Source organism: Bufo gargarizans, chromosome 2 (genome assembly GCF_014858855.1).
Source record: "Bufo gargarizans isolate SCDJY-AF-19 chromosome 2, ASM1485885v1, whole genome shotgun sequence".
NCBI lineage: Eukaryota > Metazoa > Chordata > Amphibia > Anura > Bufonidae > Bufo > Bufo gargarizans.
This window is the reverse complement of record NC_058081.1, coordinates 246021794-246044403: the sequence shown is the minus strand read 5'-3', so window position 1 is coordinate 246044403 and position 22610 is coordinate 246021794. Positions and strand designations below refer to the sequence as shown.

General features: G+C 42.5%; 2 protein-coding genes across 4 annotated transcripts in view; one reads left to right on the top strand and one right to left on the bottom strand.

The window, feature by feature from the left end:
* Window positions 1-287: 287 nt before the first annotated feature.
* DUS4L (dihydrouridine synthase 4 like) lies at window positions 288-21415 on the bottom strand. Of its 3 annotated transcripts, none has more exons than XM_044280197.1 (7): window positions 21239-21415; window positions 18963-19088; window positions 18661-18782; window positions 16215-16332; window positions 12723-12845; window positions 11292-11518; window positions 288-1279 (listed from the first exon to the last, which is right to left on the bottom strand). In XM_044280197.1, the coding sequence occupies exons 1-7, from the start codon at window positions 21373-21375 to the stop codon at window positions 1032-1034; spliced, it is 1101 nt and encodes a 366-aa protein (XP_044136132.1). In that variant the 5' UTR covers window positions 21376-21415; the 3' UTR covers window positions 288-1031. The 3 variants fall into 3 exon arrangements, with proteins under 3 accessions (XP_044136132.1, XP_044136133.1, XP_044136134.1); XM_044280198.1 differs by lacking the exon at window positions 21239-21415 and adding an exon at window positions 21071-21226; XM_044280199.1 differs by lacking the exon at window positions 21239-21415 and adding an exon at window positions 20778-20858.
* COG5 (component of oligomeric golgi complex 5) overlaps window positions 21329-22610 on the top strand; it is a 412214-nt gene continuing 410932 nt past the window's right edge. Inside the window, exon 1 of the mRNA XM_044280195.1 lies at window positions 21329-21443. Within this exon, the coding sequence (XP_044136130.1) occupies window positions 21332-21443 (112 nt within the window). The 5' untranslated portion in view covers window positions 21329-21331. The remainder of the gene's footprint in view (window positions 21444-22610) is intronic.

Here is a 22610-nt window from a genome sequence, read left to right as displayed (position 1 = left end):
TTACTTTTAAACCGTTGCCCCTTTTAAACAAGTTCTGACAGAACAGAAACAAACTGATGTATATTATCGTCAGTCTGAATCACACAGAACTTAATTGGATCTTTTTGTCTGAAATTTTTGCAGTTTGTGTAAAACACGTGAAAAAATACATACAAAAACAATACATAAGCTTGTCACTTTAGTCCTCTAGTGGTGAAACAAGGAAAGTGCAGGTTGTTGAAAACAAATATTCCATTTGCAATTAAATAAAACCCACATAAAATTAAAAAAAGATAAAGCAGCTTTTATTGCAAAAAATAATATATGCATTTCAGTGTCCATCTGTTTTGAGATTATGTACATTGAAAATATTTACAATATAAAAACTTTACAGAAGTTCAAAAGTTCAAAAAATAACCACAGGCAGCAATAAAATAACGCAATTTCTTTTCAGAAAAAATAGACAAATTAAATGGTAAACCATATAACAAACCTACAGCTATCGCTTGTACAATGAAGAAATATGAAGAGTAAATGACAACAGATATAATACATATTCCTTATTAAAGCTTCATGTGGGGGAAAAAAAAAAAAAAGGTTAAAATGACAAGTAATACCACTTTATACAGATAAAATCATTAGGAAATCAGCAACCTGTATTTTAAAATGCATAAAAACAATATAGGATGATGCCATATACTGCAAAGATATTGGCACAATATTCACAATCTCAAGGAACCAGAGACTGTAAAGGATTATAGCTGTAGCTCCATTGTAGGTAAATTAAGACACAACTCTACCAATAATGGAATTTGCAGAACATACAATAGCAGTGGTTTACAATAAAGCTCATTTTACATCCATGTCATATGCTTCCATTCATAATTAAAGCCACTAGACTGTGCCTGATCAATCATACGACTGAGGAATGGCATCTGACATACTCCACTGGCTTACAGTGGGGTCCGTTGTGGTGTCCACCGTTTTGGAGGTAAGAATGCAGAATGCAAGAAAAAGGCTTCAAACTGAACACAACAGAGACTAAAAGCACATCACATTCCATAGGAGGCTCCTAAATAATCTAAAACTGCAGATGTGCTAGACAGGACATTGAAAACTCTCTTCTCTTGCTTTGAGGTTATCCTGTCCATCATGTACATCAGGTGATGATGAAAACATGTAAATGGTGTGCCATGCTCCAGAGCAATGTCAACCCAGTCTTGAATGCAGGCCATAGGTGTTTCCTCATATCCTGCAAACATGGCCGGGTTTGCCAAAAGGCCCCTTGCTGCCATCACACCTGAAAAAATATCAAAATATCTTGAGATATATGCTAAATAATCCAACATAAGGCACAATTATAAGACTTGACTACTCAGAGTACATATTTTGTCCCATATCATTAGCCCTCATTTATTTCTATACTTGCCTACAGAATTAGCTTTGCTTTTGACTGCTTCTCAGTGCTATTGACTGTAGCACAGACCCCAAGTTACCCCTGGTCTTTAAAGGTGGTTTTAAGGTCGATTTAGACTGCCCGATCTTCGGGCAGATTATTGGGAACGTCCGTTCCCAACAATCTGCCCATCTAAATATGCCGCCGATCACCTGATACACGAGTGAAACACTCGTTCATCAGGTAATTCTGCACATTAATCATTGTTTCTGGGCAGCAGATTGTGCTGTCTGAACAGTGATCTGCTGCCCAGAATGGTTCTGTATGAGGACGAGGGATCACAATAGTGATCGCTTATACTGTGGAGGTGAACGCCGCATGTAAATGCAGTGCTTGACCCCCACTAAACAAGCAGCCGACACACACACCCTTCTGTACTGTCTACAAAGTCAACGCAAGAACACTGCCCTAGGGAAACTAAATAAAAAATAGCCACAACATTTAAAAATAAAATGTACACAATTTCTTCAGACTTACTTCTCATTAACAAAATAAAAATGACATCTTAGGGGTCATGCCATCATTATTGTAAAAATGAAAAACATACATCCTATAGGGCAAGACAATCGCTAGATTTATTTCAGGCTGGCTGCTCACAGGGCATGTTCTTTCTATGGCTGGTGATAATTGAAAATTTCAACTGACCATGTGTGTCCATCTCAGTGAGGTGGACGGAGAAATAAGGAAAATAACAAACAGCAGGTGGTGCTATACAGATACATTGTATTGAATAAGTCAGTGGCTATAATACATTTTTAACCACCTCCCGACCGCCTAACGCGCCGATGGGTCCGGGAGGTGGTTGATTTGTTCCTCCTGGACGCATCGGCGAGTCATCTCGCGATACCCGAGATTTCCTGTGAACGCGCGCACGCAGGCGCGCGCGCTCACAGGAACAGAAGGTAAGCGAGTGGATCTCCAGCCTGCCAGCGGCGATCGCTCGCTGGCAGGCTGGAGATGTGATTTTTTTTTTTAACCCCTAAAGGTATATTAGACGCTGTTTTGATAACAGCGTCTAATATACCTACTACCTGGTCCTCTGGTGTTCCCTTTTGTTAGGATCGACCACCAGAGGACACAGGTAGGTCAGTAAAGTCGCACAAAACGCTACACTACACCCACCCCCCCCCGTCACTTATTAACCCCTTATAAACCCCTGATCACCCCATATAAACTCCCTGATCACCCCCCCTGTCATTGATCACCCCCCTGTCATGCTCCGTTCAGACGTCCGTATGATTTTTACGGATCCACAGATACATGGATCGGATCCGCAAAACACATACGGACGTCTGAATGGAGCCTTACAGGGGGGTGATCAATGACAGGCGGGTGATCACCCATATAGATTCCCTGATCACCCCCTGTCATTGATCACCCCCCTGTCATTGATCACCCCCCTGCAAGGCTCCATTCAGACGTCCGTATGATTTTTACGGATCCATGGATACATGGATCGGATCCGCAAAACACCTGCGGACGTCTGAATGGCGCCTTACAGGGGGGTGATCAATGACAGGCGGGTGATCACCCATATAGATTCCCTGATCACCCCGTCATTGATCACCCCCCTGTCATTGATCACCCCCCTGCAAGGCTCCATTCAGACGTCCGTATGATTTTTACGGATCCATGGATACATGGATCGGATCCGCAAAACACATGCGGACGTCTGAATGGAGCCTTACAGGGGGGTGATCATCCCATATACACTCCCTGATCACCCCCTGTCATTGATCACCCCCCTGTAAGGCTCCATTCAGACGTCCGCATTTGTTTTGCGGATCCGATCCATGTATCCATGGATCCGTAAAAATCATACGGACGTCTGAATAGAGCCTTACCAGGGGGGTGATCAATGACAGGGGGTGATCACCCATATACACTCCCTGATCACCCCCTGTCATTGATCACCCCCCTGTAAGGCTCCATTCAGACGTCCGCATGTGTTTTGCAGATCCGATCCATGTATCCATGGATCCGTAAAAATCATACGGACGTCTGAATGGAGCCTTACCAGGGGGGTGATCAATGACAGGGGGTGATCACCCATATACACTCCCTGATCACCCCCTGTCATTGATCGCCCCCCTGTAAGGCTCCATTCAGACGTCCGCATGTGTTTTGCGGATCCGATCCATGTATCCATGGATCCGTAAAAATCATACGGACGTCTGAATGTAGCCTTACCAGGGGGGTGATCAATGACAGGGGGTGATCACCCATATACACTCCCTGATCACCCCCTGTCATTGATCACCCCCCTGTAAGGCTCCATTCAGACGTCCGTATGTGTTTTGCGGATCCGATCCATGTATCCGTAAAAATCATACGGACGTCTGAATGGAGCCTTACAGGGGGGTGATCAATGATGGAGGTGATCAGGGAGTCTATATGGGTGATCACCCCCCTGTCATTGATCACCCCCCCTGTAAGGCTCCATTCAGACATTTTTTTGGCTCAAGTTAGCGGAAATATATATTTTTTTTGTTTGTTTTTTTTTACAAAGTCTCATATTCCACTAACTTGTGTCAAAAAATAAAATCTCACATGAACTCACCATACCCCTCACGGAATCCAAATGCGTAAACATTTTTAGACATTTATATTCCAGACTTCTTCTCACGCTTTAGGGCCCCTAAAAAGCCAGGGCAGTATAAATACCCCACATGTGACCCCATTTCGGAAAGAAGACACCCCAAGGTATTCCGTGAGGGGCATATTGAGTCCATGAAAGATTGAAATTTTTGTCCTAAGTTAGCGGAAAGTGAGACTTTGTGAGAAAAAAAACAAAAAAAATCAATTTCCGCTAACTTATGCAAAAAAAAAATTTTTTCGATGAACTCGCCAGGCCCCTCATTGAATACCTTGGGGTGTCTTCTTTCCAAAGTGGGGTCACATGTGGGGTATTTATACTGCCCTGGCTTTTTAGGGGCCCTAAAGCATGAGAAGAAGTCTGGGATCCAAATGTCTAAAAATGCCCTCCTAAAAGGAATTTGGGCACCTTTGCGCATCTAGGCTGCAAAAAAGTGTCACACATCTGGTATCGCCGTACTCAGGAGAAGTTGGGGAATGTGTTTTGGGGTGTCATTTTACATATACCCATGCTGGGTGAGAAAAATATCTTGGTCAAATGCCAACTTTGTATAAAAAAATGGGAAAAGTTGTCTTTTGCCAAGATATTTCTCTCACCCAGCATGGGTATATGTAAAATGACACCCCAAAACACATTCCCCAACTTCTCCTGAGTACAGCGATACCAGATGTGTGACACTTTTTTGCAGCCAAGGTGGGCAAAGGGGCACATATTCCAAAGTGCACCTTTCGGATTTCGCAGGCCATTTTTTACACATTTTGATTGCAAAGTTCTTCTCACACATTTGGGCCCCTAAATTGCCAAAGCAGTATAACTACCCCACAAGTGACCCCATTTTGGAAAGAAGACACCCCAAGGTATTCTGTGAGGGGCATGGCGAGTTCCTAGAATTTTTTATTTTTTGTCGCAAGTTAGTGGAATATGAGACTTTGTAAGAAAAAAAAAATAATAAAATAAAAATCATTTTCCGCTAACTTGTGACAAAAAATAAAAAGTTCTATGAACTCACTTTGCCCATCAGCAAATACCTTAGGGTGCCTACTTTCCGAAATGGGGTCATTTGTGGGGGTTTTCTACTGTCTGGGCATTGTAGAACCTCAGGAAACATGACAGGTGCTCAGAAAGTCAGAGCTGCTTCAAAAAGCGGAAATTCACATTTTTGTACCATAGTTTGTAAACGCTATAACTTTTACCCAAGCCATTTTTTTTTTTTTGCCCAAACATTTTTTTTTTTATCAAAGACATGTAGAACAATAAATTTAGCGAAAAATTTATATATGGATGTCGTTTTTTTTGCAAAATTTTACAGCTGAAAGTGAAAAATGTCATTTTTTTGCAAATAAATCGTTACATTTCGATTAATAACAAAAAAAGTAAAAATGTCAGCAGCAATGAAATACCACCAAATGAAAGCTCTATTAGTGAGAAGAAAAGGAGGTAAAATTCATTTGGGTGGTAAGTTGCATGACCGAGCGATAAACGGTGAAAGTAGTGTAGTGCAGAAGTGTAAAAAGTGGCCTGGTCATGAAGGGGGTTTTAGCTAGCGGGGCTGAAGTGGTTAATTACATGCAGTTACAAAACTATTCAAATCCAGGTGCTGGTTTGAAAAATGTAGTGTTTTTTTTTTTTTGAGAGACAGCCCCTAAAAGAATAAAGCGCTATAATGAAATTTTAGATAGGTCTCTCAAACAAGTATTCCTGGTGGTCCTGAAGATAAGGGAACAGTATCATTAAAATTGCTTCCATGCTGCCAATACAGCAGATATTACTTCAATCAAAGGGGACACTTGCATATCCTAATTCTGAAAACAGTAATGTTACTGATAAGATTTATGAAGTTTTTGAAGCCAAAATCAGGAGTGGATCATGAAAGTAAAAAAAGTAGAAAATATACGACTTCAGCTCTTTTTTAAATTCACTTCTTGTTTTCATACATTTCAACCCCTGCTCTTTCTGAACTCAACTTGATTGCAGTTCTGAATAGTCCACCGTCAGATACATACAGTACAGACCAAAAGTTTGGACACACCTTCTCATGCAAAGAGTTTTCTTTATTTTCATGACTATGAAAATTGTAGATTCACACTTAAGGCATCAAAACTATGAATTAATACATGTGGAATTATATACATAACAAAAAAGTGTGAAACAACTGAAAATGTCATATTCTAGGTTCTTCAAAGTAGCCACCTTTTGCTTTGATTACTGCTTTGCACACTCTTGGCATTCTCTTGATGAGCTTCAAGAGGTAGTCACCTGAAATGGTCTTCCAACAGTCTTGAAGGAGTTCCCAGAGATGCTTAGCACTTGTTGGCCCTTTTGCCTTCACTCTGCCGTCCAGCTCACCCCAAACCATCTCGATTGGGTTCAGGTCCGGTGACTGTGGAGGCCAGGTCATCTGGCGTAGCACCCCATCACTCTCCTTCATGGTCAAATAGCCCTTACACAGCCTGGAGGTGTGTTTGGGGTCATTGTCCTGTTGAAAAATAAATGATGGTCCAACTAAACGCAAACCGGATGGAATAGCATGCCGCTGCAAGATGCTGTGGTAGCCATGCTGGTTCAGTATGCCTTCAATTTTGAATAACTCCCCAACAGTGTCACCAGCAAAGCACCCCCACACCATCACACCTCCTCCTCCATGCTTCACGGTGGGAACCAGGCATGTAGAGTCCATCCGTTCACCTTTTCTGCGTCGCACAAAGACACGGTGGTTGGAACCAAAGATCTTAAATTTGGACTCATCAGACCAAAGCACAGATTTCCACTGGTCTAATGTCCATTCCTTGTGTTCTTTAGCCCAAACAAGTCTCTTCTGCTTGTTGCCTGTCGTTAGCAGTGGTTTTCTAGCAGATATTCTACCATGAAGGCCTGATTCACACAGTCTCCTCTTAACAGTTGTTCTAGAGATGTGTCTGCTGCTAGAACTCTGTGTGGCATTGACCTGGTCTCTAATCTGAGCTGCTGTTAACCTGCGATTTCTGAGGCTGGTGACTCGGATGAACTTATCCTCCGCAGCAGAGGTGACTCTTGGTCTTCCTTTCCTGGGGCGGTCCGCATGTGAGCCAGTTTCTTTGTAGCGCTTGATGGTTTTTGTGACTGTACTTGGGGACACTTTTAAAGTTTTCCTAATTTTTCGGACTGACTGACCTTCATTTCTTAAAGTAATGATGGCCACTCGTTTTTCTTTACTTAGATGCTTTTTTCTTGCCATAATACAAATTCTAACAGTCTATTCAGTAGGACTATCAGCTGTGTATCCACCTGACTTCTCCACAATGCAACTGATGGTCCCAACCCCATTTATAAGGCAATAAATCCCACTTATTAAACCTGACAGGGCACACCTGTGAAGTGAAAACCATTTCAGGTGACTACCTCTTGAAGCTCATCGAGAGAATGCCAAGAGTGTGCAAAGCAGTAATCAAAGAAAGAGGTGGCTACTTTGAAGAACCTAGAATATGACATATTTTCAGTTGTTTCATACTTTTTTGATAAGTATATAATTCCACATGTGTTAATTCATAGTTTTGATGCCTTCAGTGTGAATCTACAATTTTCATAGTCATGAAAATAAAGAAAACTCTTTGAATGAGAAGGTGTGTCCAAACTTTTGGTCTGTACCATATATACATATATGTTAGGATAACTCCCCTTTAAGCATAGGGTATTGCATAATATTCTTCCTTGAATATACATACATATATAAAAAAATACAAAAAGTAAACTTCTATACATATTTTTCTCTTTAATTGTGTCATAATAGGTTTCTTTCTATGCCCCATTTTTCTTTGATGTACCTATATCTCTGGTATGCAATCAGTGTTTTTTGGAATGGAATTTGACCGCTATGGCACTGACCAAAATGACAATCACTGCTGTTGTTTCATATACAGCATAGTACTGACAGCCCAAGCAGTGGAAAGCATCGCCGCGTGTGTCGTGACGTCAGGCCACGTCAACTTTCGCGCCGACGTCGTGACACAATACTGAGAGACACGTCTTTTAAAAAGCGTGCTGATATACCAGACGCCAATCCATACAGAGGACCGGCATTCACATCTGAATGCGCTGTAACCCTATTTTGTGCTACAGGGGCCCCCGATGATTACCAAGGCACCATCAGCCTATATGTTGGGACAGCGATCTAAACATAAAAACTCCTACATCTATATGCTACATATGTGCAAGTATATGGCCTAGTGGCCAGGCTCAAAATATGTATATTTGTTTATTAACATTTGAGACTCATATTGATTATCTGGCGCTATTAAGGGGGTCTCCTGATAAGGTTGATATGGTCACATTAGGGTTACTTATATCCTAGGCTGTCGACACTTATGCTTGATTTGTGATATCTTATTAGTGGTTACACTCCACCTTTTTATTTTGACTTTCTTTATTTTCTAACCACATTCTTAAATTTATCTACATGGACATATTCCCATTTGGACTTTGTCCCCTGATGAGCTAGTGCCTGATTGGCACAGCGAAACACGGGACCTGTTAAAAATATCTATCATACCGTTTTATTTTCATTTTGTGTAATATATCTAAGGATTGAAATTTAGTATGGTGTTACTAATAGAACCTCATGACTTGGACTTGATTACTGGACATCTATGAGCATTTTGGTACTATGGTGATGGTACTCTTTTCTGTGTCAGGGACTCAATAGGGTGACCATGAGGTTCCTGACATGGGATCGCCCCTATCGGGGCAGCTATTCAGTTTTTTAGGTAGGGACCCAATAGGAATAGGGATAAATATTTCCTTCTCTTCTACACAGTACTGAATTTCCTATGGGTTATAGGAGGTGATACGATGTTACTTGTTAGAACTATTATTAAAAGTTATGTTGTAGTGGTGCTGGTCTGTGATATGAACTTAACTTGATACAGACCAAGCGTCATACATGCACGGAGATTGGTGCCGGGCTTAAATCTGTAGCAAGGTACATGTAAAGCTCCTGCAGTTTATTACCACTTCTGCATTCACCTTTCTTCCGTACATAGCACTCAGTGAGCGCTATGCAGTGAAAAGATTGCCAGGTGTCTTGGCTACAGCAGAGTTGCAGGTTCTTAAAAGACCCCGATTAGCTCTGCCTGTGTGCAGTGCCCCCAAAGGGGATTGTTTTCCCCATAACTGGAACGCCTTTGGATGAAAAATAAACTAAAAAAGTGCTGGTGTCCCTCAGAGGTCTTTTAGTGACCTCTTGGGGGTCATATCATAAAGTTAAAAAAAATATATATAATAAACTACAAATAAAAGAAAACATTTAAAATCATTAATGCCCATGCCATAAAACTATACATATTATACAAAAATAGGGAACCCATCTTAATATTTAATTGTGGTGTTAGGTTGTGTATTTAAAAAATAAGGAGTTATAGTTTGAAAAAAAATAAAAATAAAAAATAAATCACTTTTTTGCAGTTTTCCATCCAGAAGAAAAAAATTAATTCTCTAGAAATCCACATTAATAAAAGTGTAACAAAAATTATTTTGGCAGTCCAACAAATAAAATAGTTAGGGTCGTTAAACCACAATGTGTACTAAATCACAAAACTGTGTCTGATCATTAAAGGGGTTGTCCCACGAAAAATATTCTACAGTTTTCAAACTAGCACCTGGATCTGAATACTTTTAAAATTGTATGTAATAAAAACATTTAGCATAAAGTTATTCTATAGAATGTATCTGAATAGCGCCACCTGCTGTTTTTTTTATTCTTATTTTTTTGTCCTGCTCACTGAGAAGGCCGCACATGCTCAGTTTCATCCTTCAACTGCCTCGTGAGCTGTGATAGGGCGAGCTGAGACACGCCCCCTTAGCTGCAGCAAAGACACTCCCCTTGAGCTGTGATAGCGAGAGCTGAGACATGCCCCCTTAGCTGCAGCAGAAAATACATATACTCCCCTTGCGCTGTGATGGGGAGAGCTGAAACATGCCCCCTTAGCCGCAGCAGAATAGACACTCCTCTTAAGCGCCAGCTTGATATAAACCTAGCAGAGCAATGAATGGGGAGATGTCTGGATCCATGTGAGGTACAGGGATGGTTCTAGCTTTGTTAGAAAGAGGTTGTCATGTACTATATGATGACTGATTTTCATTTTTTACATTAGTCATGGGACAACCCCTTTAAGGCTCCAGGTTATTAAAGGGGTAACACCTGTGCAAAACCATCAGTGACTGACAGCTATCTATGTATACACAGTTATAGAGAGAATGCTATCAATCACTGATAAAATGACCCCGTGTACAACTGAAGTGAGAAAGAGCAGAGATTTAAATATATAAATTACAAGTTTTACTGCGTCTTTCCCCACTATATGAATCTGCCCAGCTTCTTCTGCTCTGTTATGGCAGTGGGTGTGGACCACTGTGTCAACTAGGGATGAGCGAAACAAGCTTCGGATCCTAGATCCGAAGTCGCTTTGCTCAAAACTTCGGTATAATGCTGTATGGAGAGCCGTCTCTGTACAGCATTAAAAATGTACTGCCTCTGACAAGGCAAAGTCAGATATTCACGAGACTTCAGTGAATAACTCCAGTATTTGATAATTTTTTTTTACTGAAAAACCATTTCAAACTTGGATCCCAACTCGCCTTCGAGATAAAAAAAAAAATCATAATAAATTACCGCATTTTAGAAACTACACCCCTCGGACTATACAAAACTGATTTTTAAAAATGTTGTTAACCCTTTAGGTATTACACAGGAATGAAAGCAAAATCGAGGTGACATTTTAGAATTTCTCTTTTTTTTTTTTGTGCTGCAGATTTTCCATTTGGATCATATATTTTCCTGTAACACATTAAATGGGTAGGCCATTTTCTAGGTACTGTTGTCCAATGTGTTTGTGAGGTGATTATATGGCATTTACTCTTATAGCCTTTGTTAAAATTCTGCCCCATTTTCTATATTGTATCAGTTATACTATCTTGTTTGCAAAGTCTTTTGTGTTGTCCACACAGAGGTCCTGTCCATAAGATGGCGGCTGATGGAGGCATGTGACCAGGCAAATCACCCCAATGTCATGTCTCCTCCATTCAAATACACTGCACCTGCCATCCGGTGCACTGTGTTTGAATGGAGAAAACATCCCATGGAGGTGATCTGCCTGGTCACATGACTCTCCATCAGCCGCCATCTTATGGACAGGACCTCTGTGTGGACAACACAAAAGACTTTGTAAACATGTTAAAATATAGAAAATGCTACTTGTACAAAAAATGTTAAATTCAGCAGCAATTTACCATCGGCTCCTGTTAACTGATGAATATCTTCTGCTTCTTTTAAACTTTTGATGTCTCCATTAGCCACAACAGGTATTGATAAGCTGTCCTTAAGGACTTTTATTGCATCGTAGTGAACAGGCTGGTGCCTTTCTTCAGACAGTCTCCCATGGACAGTGATCCAGGAAACACCAGCAGCCTCTGCTTTCCGACAAAGGTCAACTGTTCTTGTAATGTCTGAATGGATCCTAAGATGACAAAGATCACAGATTTTCTATTTTGTATATTTAATTGACAACGTTTCACAATTTTAAATTTTTCATGTCACTATCCATATTTTAAATAAATATAAAAATCCTAAAATTGTGCAGTTTTTGCACTGACCACTAAGTCTAATTCTATGTCAAGACTTCCTGTTTTAGAGATATATGCTTTACAGCAGTCAAACGGCCAGAGACATAGACACAATAAAAAGGAAGGCAACTTTCTAGGCATGCTCTGTGACCTATGTGATGGTCACTGTGTGAGGTGAGCTGCAACAACAAGAAGAAAAGGTCATGGAAATTATGGAAATCACAGGATCAATAGATCCTATGTTAATGATCTTGCTTTATTCAGCATCAAGTATTAGCGCCACGGGCAGAAATACATGCACTTATACGCCTTTGCATGATTTTAATGAAATTATTAAGGGTTGTCTGAGGGATATTCTGCTATGCTGAATGCAACTGAGCACACAAATCATCAAGATCCACTGCTGGCAGCTCCCTTTGCAATTGCCAACCAATGACATCCCTTGTGTGCTTGACGAGAGACAAGTCTGCATCAGGCCCTGCTAGCATGTTAAGGCCATGCAAGTTGCTCACAGTAGATAAACAACAGCGGCCTGGTGTTGTCCTGTTGAAAAACAGCTCCAGGGACACTTTGGAGAAATGGCCGTACCACTGGTTTGACAGCCAAATCAATGTAATGCCAAGCTCTTAGTGTAACTGAAATGAAGACTACCACCATAAAACCGGGAGTAGGTCCAGTGTGACATTCGCTTGTGAAGGCCTCTTCTTGCCCTTGCCCGCGTGGTCTCCAGACCAATCTCTATCAGTGCATCTGAGACAAAGGCAGGAACTCATCTCTGAAGAAGATAGACTTTCTTTTCAGCTTCCATTGCCATCTTCCTGTGCAGCCTACAAGAGCTGTGGCATGAGGTCAATGGAACACCTATAGCTGAACGTCTGGCTCATGGCCCAATGTCAAACGCCTTCTGATGGTTTGTGTAGACACTGTTTGCCACACTTGGATTGAGATTTGCAGAACAGATCACTATGCGCCATTTTTCTAATCAGATGATCCATCCGTGCAGAGGTTAGGATAGGTCATCAATATGAATAAAGCGGTTGTCCTGTATCCGATATTGATGGTCTATCTGCATATAGAACACAACAATTATAGGCATACCTTATTTTAATTGAGACAGAAAATCTTTCATTTTGAACTTGGCTGCGCACTTGTTTCACCATGTCACTGACAAGCTGAGGCTGGTTTATTAAGCATGCCCCATAACCTTCAAACATTGCCCATCTGTTCAAGACAAAAAAAAAAAAAATCCCTTTGTTAATGAAACAGAAGCCTCCACACATAAAAGATATAACCTGGCCTCTATACAACACATTTTTTTATTTTACAAACTTCAGTGGCACAGATCAGAAACATCCACCTGCAATAACTAGAAGATTAAATAATTGACTAATATTAAAAAAGGCACCATCTTCCAAGTCATATCATGTCTGTAACAGTGTGGATAAATGGCATGTGGAAATCAGCCCTTAAAGTGGCTGTCCCATTTTGTTTTCTTTTACATCTGACCCACAGACATCGGGACCTGTGAAGAAACCCATACTTACCTGGTCCTTGCCGCTCAGTCCCAGCTCTTTGGCTCTCTTCACAGGACTTCCAGCCTCCTTCTGTCAACTTCCTGCTAGGACTGAGTCACGTGCGCCACTGCAACCAATGACTGACCTCAGTGGTGATGACCCAGAAGTGACATGCTGCTTAGGGGAGCTGGAACCAAGCGGCAGGGACCAAGTGAGTATGGATTTCGCCGAAGATCCTGATGTCTTTCTGACGGAAGCGTCCATTTAAAGCTGGCTCACACTGACCTGAAACAAGACAAAGGATACTCACCTTACCGTTCCCCCATCACTACGGTTTTACGACATTGCATCTCTAGTGGTTTGTGCTTCCTGGTCCTATCTTGTCACACAGGAAATGACTCCTCAGCCAATTACTGGTTGAGGTAGGTCCACCATCAGTGATTAGCTAAGTTGACATTTCCTGTGTGTCGTGATGGACAATCTACAATAATTTATATCTACTGAATGCATGTAATCGTCGCATTCTATCAAGCAAATGGCATGTGCAACTCAAGTGCTAAGATGCTGGAGCATGGAGCAACATTGCTACTGTGGCAAAACCGCGTATAAATACATGCATTTTTTTGGGCTGTATTACAGCCTTTCCAGTTGGTATACCATTACCAATCTGTAAGACTGTAATCTAGAAGCCTGCACCTACAGAATCTATCCAGAATGATATCCCATGGTGTGAATTATTAGAAGAACATCTGTACTGTCATTTTACCAAACTTCATAGATGACACTAGTATTAGTCATTGAGACAAAACAGTATATCAGACGCTATATCTGGTAAACTTCACGTCTCACCTGAGTTTTCACCAGAAGTGCTAAATCCTTTTCACCCTATGATACATGAAGTATTACATTTCAGGGAAGTGATTTTGGATGTGGAGTAAGGCTAGGTCTACACGACGACATTTGTCGCAACAATGTCGTACTACAATTTTATAATGGCAGCCTATGGTGTCGCACTGCAACATGCTGCGACACAACAGTTGCAGAAAATCTATTTGAGATGGATTTTTCTGCGACTGTCGCATCGCAGTATGTCGCATGTTGCAGTGTGACACCATAGACTGCCATTATAAAAATGCGACAAATGTTGCAGTGTAGTTGTGCCCTATCTGTCGTGCGACAAATGTCATCGTGTAGACCTAGCCTTAGGGTCTACGCATGAAGAAACATCCATGAGGCCTGATAATCCAGCACTTCCAGTATCTCTGTCTGTCTACCTAAAGAGATATAACTGAAAAAGGCAGTCTAAGACCGTCACTATTTAGATTGGATTGATAATATGTGGCAATAAAAGACAAAAAAAAAGGGCATTTAAAAAATACAAATCTGAGGGGTCAGCTGTAGTGTCTGAAGTTTACAAAGGGCTTAATAAAATTTGTAAAAAGGAGATAAAATTAGCAAAAATACAAAACGAACAGCAGGTGGCAAAAGAGAGCAAAAAAATCCCCCAGAATTCTTTAAATATATAAATGCTAAAAAACCAAGGTCTGAGGGGTGTGCTGTCTGCATCCGCATTTCCAGAGCGGGCGCCCGATCTTCCGGTCCTTGGCTCCGGAAAAAAATAGTTATATGGGGGTGGCGGCCGGGTGTATTGCGGATCCGCAAGACACTACGGACATGTGAATGGCCCCTTAAAGTTCTCTGGGAATAATGACATTTTAGCAATTGTCAGCAGCCTGCTTCACTAAGCTGGATTCATACTTATCTGCTTCCTGCCCCTCAGGTCCTCCGCACTGCCTCTGGTGTGTCCATGTCCATGTTTTGGTCTCAAAAGACCCGCACATCAGCTGATGGACGTCCTGATTCTAACTACTTGAATCGACTACTTTTACCCTGATTAATTTTTTCGGCATACAGCGAACATTCTGACCCTTGAACTGATAGAGTCATTATCTAAACTTCTGTCCCGAAGAATCTCTCCACGGAGGGCCATACCGTTTACACTGCTCCTGCTGAATAACCACTACTAACAGGTACTGCCGAATCTGCCTCCATTAGCCACGTGGGACGCCACCGTGTGCTATAGGCAGACGGCATTTGCAAGAGTGTGTATTTCTATCGCTTTGCCATACAGGGAATACTGACTAAATTTAATATAAATCGATAAGACAATCGAAAGTAAATATCGAATCTCAGTTCGGACATTTATCTGAAGACTTATCCGATTTCAACTTATCTTCACATTGTCGAATATTTAAATATCGAATTGCTATCGATTTTTTCCAGGACATTTTCTCTATCCAAGTTGCATATTCTTTTGTATGCCACCGCATATCCAACCATCTATATTCTTAATTTGAATATATGTTTTAATGTGCATTTTTAGTGTAATTTGTGTTATACTGTAATATTTACCTTTTAGATCTATATATTGGTGTAATAAATTAATAATTTTTCGAATAGTCTTTGTGTGGTCCGTTGGGAGAGTGCTCAGCCTCTCTATATATATACAGTGTCCATGTTCCCGTCCCTGCAGTTTTACATCCGGCGCAGCATAGGCATGCTTCTCGGCAGCCAATGACTGGCTCCAGCGGTGAAGTGCCGCTAAATTAACAATGTGTTTTGTACAAGAGCAGTTTCCTAATTTGTTACCTCAACTCATTGGTCTGCACCTAGTTTAGTAAACTCCATACTATATTGCAGTTCTGTGCTGGAAACAAGACTAGCACACATTCTGGATTAAGCTCACACCGTTTTTTGTTTGTTTTTTTAATGGTGTTTTTGTCAACTTTGGTGGTTCTTGACAGTTTTTTTTCTTTATATGCATTTTTTCTGAAAAAACACCAAATCCAGATATTAGCTGAAAATAAACACAGTACCCATGTGCATTTTATTTGGATAGGTGCATTTAAGTCAATTTGGTGGAATATTGGAGTCCATGTCTTTTTTTTTTTTTTTTTATCACAGCAAGAAATAGCATTAAAAAAAATAAACATTTCACACGTGAAGAAAATGCCACTGAAAAAAAGCAAAAAATAAATAAAAAATACCACAAAGCATGCAGTTTTAATGGCCTTACCTCTGAGGACACCCACAATTGATATCAATGCCTCCAGCAAATGGGCAGACCAGAAGAGCTGCATCAGCTAAAACCTGGGCATCTTTAGCAGCAAACTGTACAACAAGCGGCTGATCTCCTATAGATACACATTATATAGGAACATAAAGATTAAAGTGTCTACAAATAAAAGGAGAAAAATGCTATACAGTACAAATTATGGAGAGGGGGAGTCACGAGAGCACATGCATTGCCTATTAAACTATACAGTTTCTCTACTTAATTTATATTCATTAACCAACCGCTTTTTCCGTCAGCCCCATATAAAATGAATGGGAGGTGTTGCACGGTCATGCACGATGCGCTTACATTCACTTCTAAGGGGTTAGCGCTTGATGGTGGCCAGACCTGGGGAAACCCAGTATCCTCCAGCCACCACTATCCCCGCTCTGTTCTCGATATAGGTGCGGATCCCAACGAAGGGAACCACACTTATCAGACAATGGGGACATATCCTAGCGATATGCCGCCATTGTCTCAGATGGGAATACCCCTTTAATCACTGAAGCGAAGAATGACTTTCACACAATTTCATTTAATAGAGAATGGTGTAATTAGCAAATATCTATATCACTTCATTTTAAAACTATACCTGCATCCACCTGAAAAAAAAGCCCACTAGGTGTCTAACTTCCACCTAACTTGCAGTCCACTACCTGTTGTCAGGCAAGATCCGTCCTTGATATCAGAGACACAGAAGACAGCTGAGAGGAAGTGTGTGTGTGTCTCAGAGCTAGCTGAGATTATGAGCCTGATAAAAGAACTGCTTCTGAAGATCACAAGAGCCTCCTGTGTGTTTGTGCGATTTTCCCCTCCTTATCTGCTCTGTGAGCTCCGGAGCTGAAAACAAACATACCGGAAAGAAAGGCAAAGGATGTCAAGCAATATGGTGCTGGGAGAATAGAGACGCCCCTCCTTCTGAGTGAAATGCATCTAGCTGTGCAGCTGAAACAGGGAATAATATGGCTAAAAAAACCATTATGGAAGCCCAAACATAACTGTTCCTTCACCGTTATGATTGTACAAAGAAGTACTTTGATTAGGCAAACTTTTGGATCCTGCTGCAGAAGATGGCCACTTTCTACACTGTTATCCACATTCAAAACTCCACCAACAGCTTCTCATGGAAAAATTCAGTCATGGTCATGCACATGGTCGCGTTTTTTACATAGCTGTGGTCAAGTATGCTTAAAGGGAACCTGTCACCCAAAAATCGCCTATTAAGCTGTTTACAGTACCTTATAGTGCTGTATAGTCGTTTCCTGATGCACTTTTTGTTAGTTTTGCAGCATGTATGCTCAGTCAGAAATCGATGTTATATTCAGCTGCTGCCCCGTGCTTCAAGTCAGGCTTGAAGTCACGGGGGCAGCGGCCTCGGCGTCTTACATGGCCCTCTCCCCGCCCCCTGCCTCTGTGACTGACAGCCGAAATCCGATTCCGGGACCGCGCTCAACGGCCGCATGCGCAGTAAAGGGCGGCAGGAGCGCGGTCCCGGCTGCCGCGCGTACTACGCGCCGTCTTACTTTCGCCGCACTGCGCATGCGCCCGACATCCTGTATCAAACGCGCCCGCCCAGATGCCGGGCGCGGGCGCGTTTGATACAGGATGTCGGGCGCATGCGCAGTGCGGCGAAAGTAAGACGGCGCGTAGTACGCGCGGCAGCCGGGACCGCGCTCCTGCCGCCCTTTACTGCGCATGCGGCCGTTGAGCGCGGTCCCGGAATCGGATTTCGGCTGTCAGTCACAGAGGCAGGGGGCGGGGAGAGGGCCATGTAAGACGCCGAGGCCGCTGCCCCCGTGACTTCAAGCCTGACTTGAAGCACGGGGCAGCAGCTGAATATAACATCGATTTCTGACTGAGCATACATGCTGCAAAACTAACAAAAAGTGCATCAGGAAACGACTATACAGCACTATAAGGTACTGTAAACAGCTTAATAGGCGATTTTTGGGTGACAGGTTCCCTTTAAGAAGTAGCATGATAATTCTTTCCAGCATATTTTAGCTGTGCTTCCCAATGAAGTCAACAGCCTGTGGTACTTTGCATACGTTTGGTGATGTTTCTGCAGCCCAAAACACACTCATCTCGAAAGCATATTAGCCTACGGATCTGTCACTAGTGTTGGATTTTAAGCTGTGTGAACCTAGCCTTACAAATTAGCAGGAGTCAGTTCAGGAATATTCCCACTCCAGCGTTCTCACCCAGGAAAGCTGTAGAACTCGTCGCCAGGCAGGAGTGAACATCAACCAGTTATAATCCATAGAAGTAGAAGGCAGTTACCCACCAAGTTCAGAACAGCTTTCTATTTCCACACTATAGTGCTGCTGGGACTGCAGCCGATTCGATGTGGTCCATAGAGGCTCCACACACACTCACCATCCTTGTAATCGTATCGTTTCCTGCTCACCTTGGTTTGTAGTGAATTCACTGTCTCTGGCTTTAGCAGATTTGATGAAGTCAGCAGCAACAATCATCGGTGTATAGCACAGATCACAGCCATACTTTCTCACCAGGTTCCTGAAAGCCAACCTGGCAGAGGAAAGGTGACAAACACAGACAGAAGTTTAAGGTGACAGGTCAGCCAGCAGACCCCACTAATTTTAATGGGATCTGGTGGAGTTTCAGTATTTTAAATGATACAAACTAGAAGAAAAAGCACAAGGAGGCCTGAATCAAGACTTTTTACGGTACTGACTGAGTAACACTTACTTAGAATACCGTACCATAGGGGCACATATCTTTACTATATTATTAGAGCCGAATAAATCTGCTGGGTTCTGTGGAGGCCAAGCTTGATTATCCCCTTGCTGAAGATGCATGGCAGCAGTAAAACACCTAGAAAATAATAAGAAAACACTGATTAGTATTTAAAGGTAAGCTAGTATATAGAAGAGGCTTCTTTACTGTAAGAGCAGTGAGACTATGGAAATATCTGCCAGAGGAGATTGTCATTCACTAAAAGTCTAAAGCAGGGATAGGCAACCTCCGGCACGCCAGGTGTTGTGAAACTACATCTCCCATCATGCACACTAGCTTGGCTGTTCTCTGAACTCCCACAGAAGTGAAAGGAGCATGCTGGGAGTTGTAGTTTCACAACAGCTGGAGTGTCGAAGGTTGCTGTTCCCTAGTCTAAAGGTAACCTGTGACATTGAACACGGGGTGTGATCTTCTGGTGGTATAGTAGTTTTGTGGGCAAAGATCAGATATAACTTGGGGAGGAAATGACCACAGAGCAGCATTTTATTCTGGTCTATGATATCCTCCGGCAGTCCATGCGCCTAAACAGAAATCTACGGCTGCTCGGAGCTGGCGTAAACGAAGATAAATGTGCACCCCTTTTCAGAAGGTGGTGAGAGCGGCCAGATGATAAACTCCCCCACCGTGTTTCCCAAAAACCAACATAACACTAAGGCTCTGTTCACACCACATTTAATGCTCCATGTCTGGCATATATACATCAAATGCATCCACAGGGCTCCAGTCCAGGAAGAGTGGCCTTTTGGCTTTTGTCCATATACTTTCTTGTTGTCTAGACCTAGCGGACTATGCTTTTCTATACAGAGGCAGCCTACAAAAAAGTATACTGTATATGCAGTGTTGTAGTTTTTTTTAACATGGCAGTTTAAAAAAAAGAGAAGGCCAAGATGTGAGCCTCAGCCTTGTTCATACAGTGCGGATCGGATTCCGTTTTTCAGCTGATAGGATTATAAGAGGAGTATTAGGCTATGTTCACACAGCTAAAATCCACGGCAGAAAAATCAGTAGAAGATTAGTAGCCGAAAACTGGTTGTTTTGGCGGCTGATTTCTCATTTGGGGGAGGTTTTAGAGGAGTTTCTACAAGAGTATTTGGTTGAGGTGTCTCTGTGTCCCTATTGACTTCTGTTAAATCCTCAATCAAGTCTGCTTCAAAGAAGTAACACAGCACTTCTCCAGCATTTTTCAAATCAGCTACTGAAAAAACTCTCCCATTCTAAACAGTGTGCACAAGGTGGAGTTTTTAACATTAAAGGGGTCTTCCAAGACTTTTACCCGGGACTAATGGGGTTAAGCTGCGCCTAGGCCACGTGACGTCACTGACCTAGGAAAAGCTGAAGATGGCTGTGGCGCTACTGCAGGCCCCGCTGCCTTCTCAAACTGCTGACTGGTGAGGGTTCCGGGTGTCGGACCCACAGATCAGTATAAAAATCTCAGAAACCCCTTTTGTCATTCAAAATAGAATTTTAAAAGAAGATTCTGCAGCTCTAAACGCTCATTTTCTGCTGCTCAATTAGTGGCAGATTTTAGCTGTGTGAACATACCCCTTAATCTCTTTCTTTATAGCTTTTTTTTTGTCTATGTTCCATTCCTCGACATGGCTGTAAAAACTGCACTGTGTGGACAGGTCCACTTACAGACATATTACCTACTACTAGCGATGCAATTGGTCTTAAAAGGTTAGGCCATTAGTAATATAAAAAATGAAAATCAGACATCATATAATACATGACTGTCTCTTTCTAACAAAGCTAGAACCAGTCCTGTACCTCACATGGATCCAGAGATCTCCCCAGTCATTATCGCAATCGCTCTGCTAGGTTTATTAAAAGGAGGAGGCGTGCTCTTTTTCAAGGGCATGTCCTTTCTGCTGTAGCTGGTGACAGGTGAAGGCTCAGGGAGCTGGACAGAGAATTTAGAAAAAGAGCAGCAGGTGGCGCTATACAGATAGAGTTCAGTGAATAACTCAATGGCTATAATACATTTTTTATTCTATGCAATTACAATATTCAGAGCCAGGTGCTGGTTAGATAGAATATGTTTAACGGGACAGCTCCTTTACCTAGCTGATCTCAGTATCTGTCATCAGTAGTTTTACATAGGACTGCAGGTGAATCTGCTACATGCAAGAACACGTCCAGCTCAGCTACATGTGCATAGCCCGCCACCTGCAGATCGAATTATTAGTAGTATGTGTGAGCCCCACCGCAGGTTACATTCTCCGCCCTACCTGCCCAGCAGCGGTCCACCACAACCCTCAGCCGGCACGTCCTGCTGCTTTCCGGACACGTTGTTTACCAGTGACGTCACCGGGCGCAGGCTGATGACGTCGCTCCTGGTTGGCAGTGACAGTCCGGTATCCAACATGGAGGGGAAGAAGACTTCTTCAGACTTGATAGCAGGAGCCGCGTCAGTCAGGGAGATGTTTCGGGACGGTAAGTGTGGAGGCAGTGACAGACAGCCCGGCTGCTTACCCCCCCATCCCTCAGCTCTGCTATGTACTATGGCCAGCTCTGCTGTGTCAGACTGCTCTAATCCCTACTATATTCCTAGCACCATGGCAGCTTCCTACAGGCCTCCTGTCAAACTGTTCATGAGCCTTGATATGTACTATGGACTACTCAGCTCTGCTATTTACTATGGACAGCTCTGCTGTGTGTCAGACTGCTCTAACCCCCTACTATATCCCAAGCACCATGGCAGCTTCCTACAGGCCTCCTGTCAAACTGTTCATGAGCCTTGATATGTACTATGGACTACTCAGCTCTGCGACAGACAGCCCCCGGCTGCTACCCCCCCATCCCTCAGCTAGGATATTGTACTATGGCCAGCTTGCTGTGTCAGATGCTCTAATACTACATATTCCTAGCACCATGGCAGCTTCCTTACAGGCCTCCTGTCAAACTGTTCATGAGCCTTGATATGTAATATGGACTACTCAGCTCTGTCATTTACTATGACAGCTCTGCTGTGTGTCAGACTGCTCTAACCCCCTACTACTTATTCCCAAGCCCCATGGAAGCTTCCTACAGGCCTCCTGTTCAATGTTCATGAGCCTTGATATGTACTATGGACTACTCAGCTCTGCTATTTACTATGGACAGCTCTGCTGTGTGTCAGACTGCTCTAACCCCCTACTATATCCCTAGCACCATGGCAGCTTCCTACAGGCCTCCTGTCACCCTGTTCATGAGCCTTGATATGCACTATGGACTACTCAGCTCTGCACTATGGACTACTCAGCACTGCTATGTACTATGGACTACTCAGCTCTGCTATGTGCTGGACAGGACAGCTCTGCTGTGTGTCAGACTGCTCTAATCCCTAATATATCCCTAGCACCATGGCAGCTTCCTACAGGCCTCCTGTCACCCTGTTCATGAGCCTTGATATGTACTATGGACTACTCAGCTGTGCACTATGGACTACTCAGCTCTGCTATGTGCTGGACAGGACAGCTCTGATGTGTGTCAGACTGCTCTAATCCCTAATATATCCCTAGCACCATGGCAGCTTCCTACAGGCTTCCTGTCACCCTGTTCATGAGCCTTGATATGTACTATGGACTACTCAGCTGTGCACTATGGACTACTCAGCTCTGC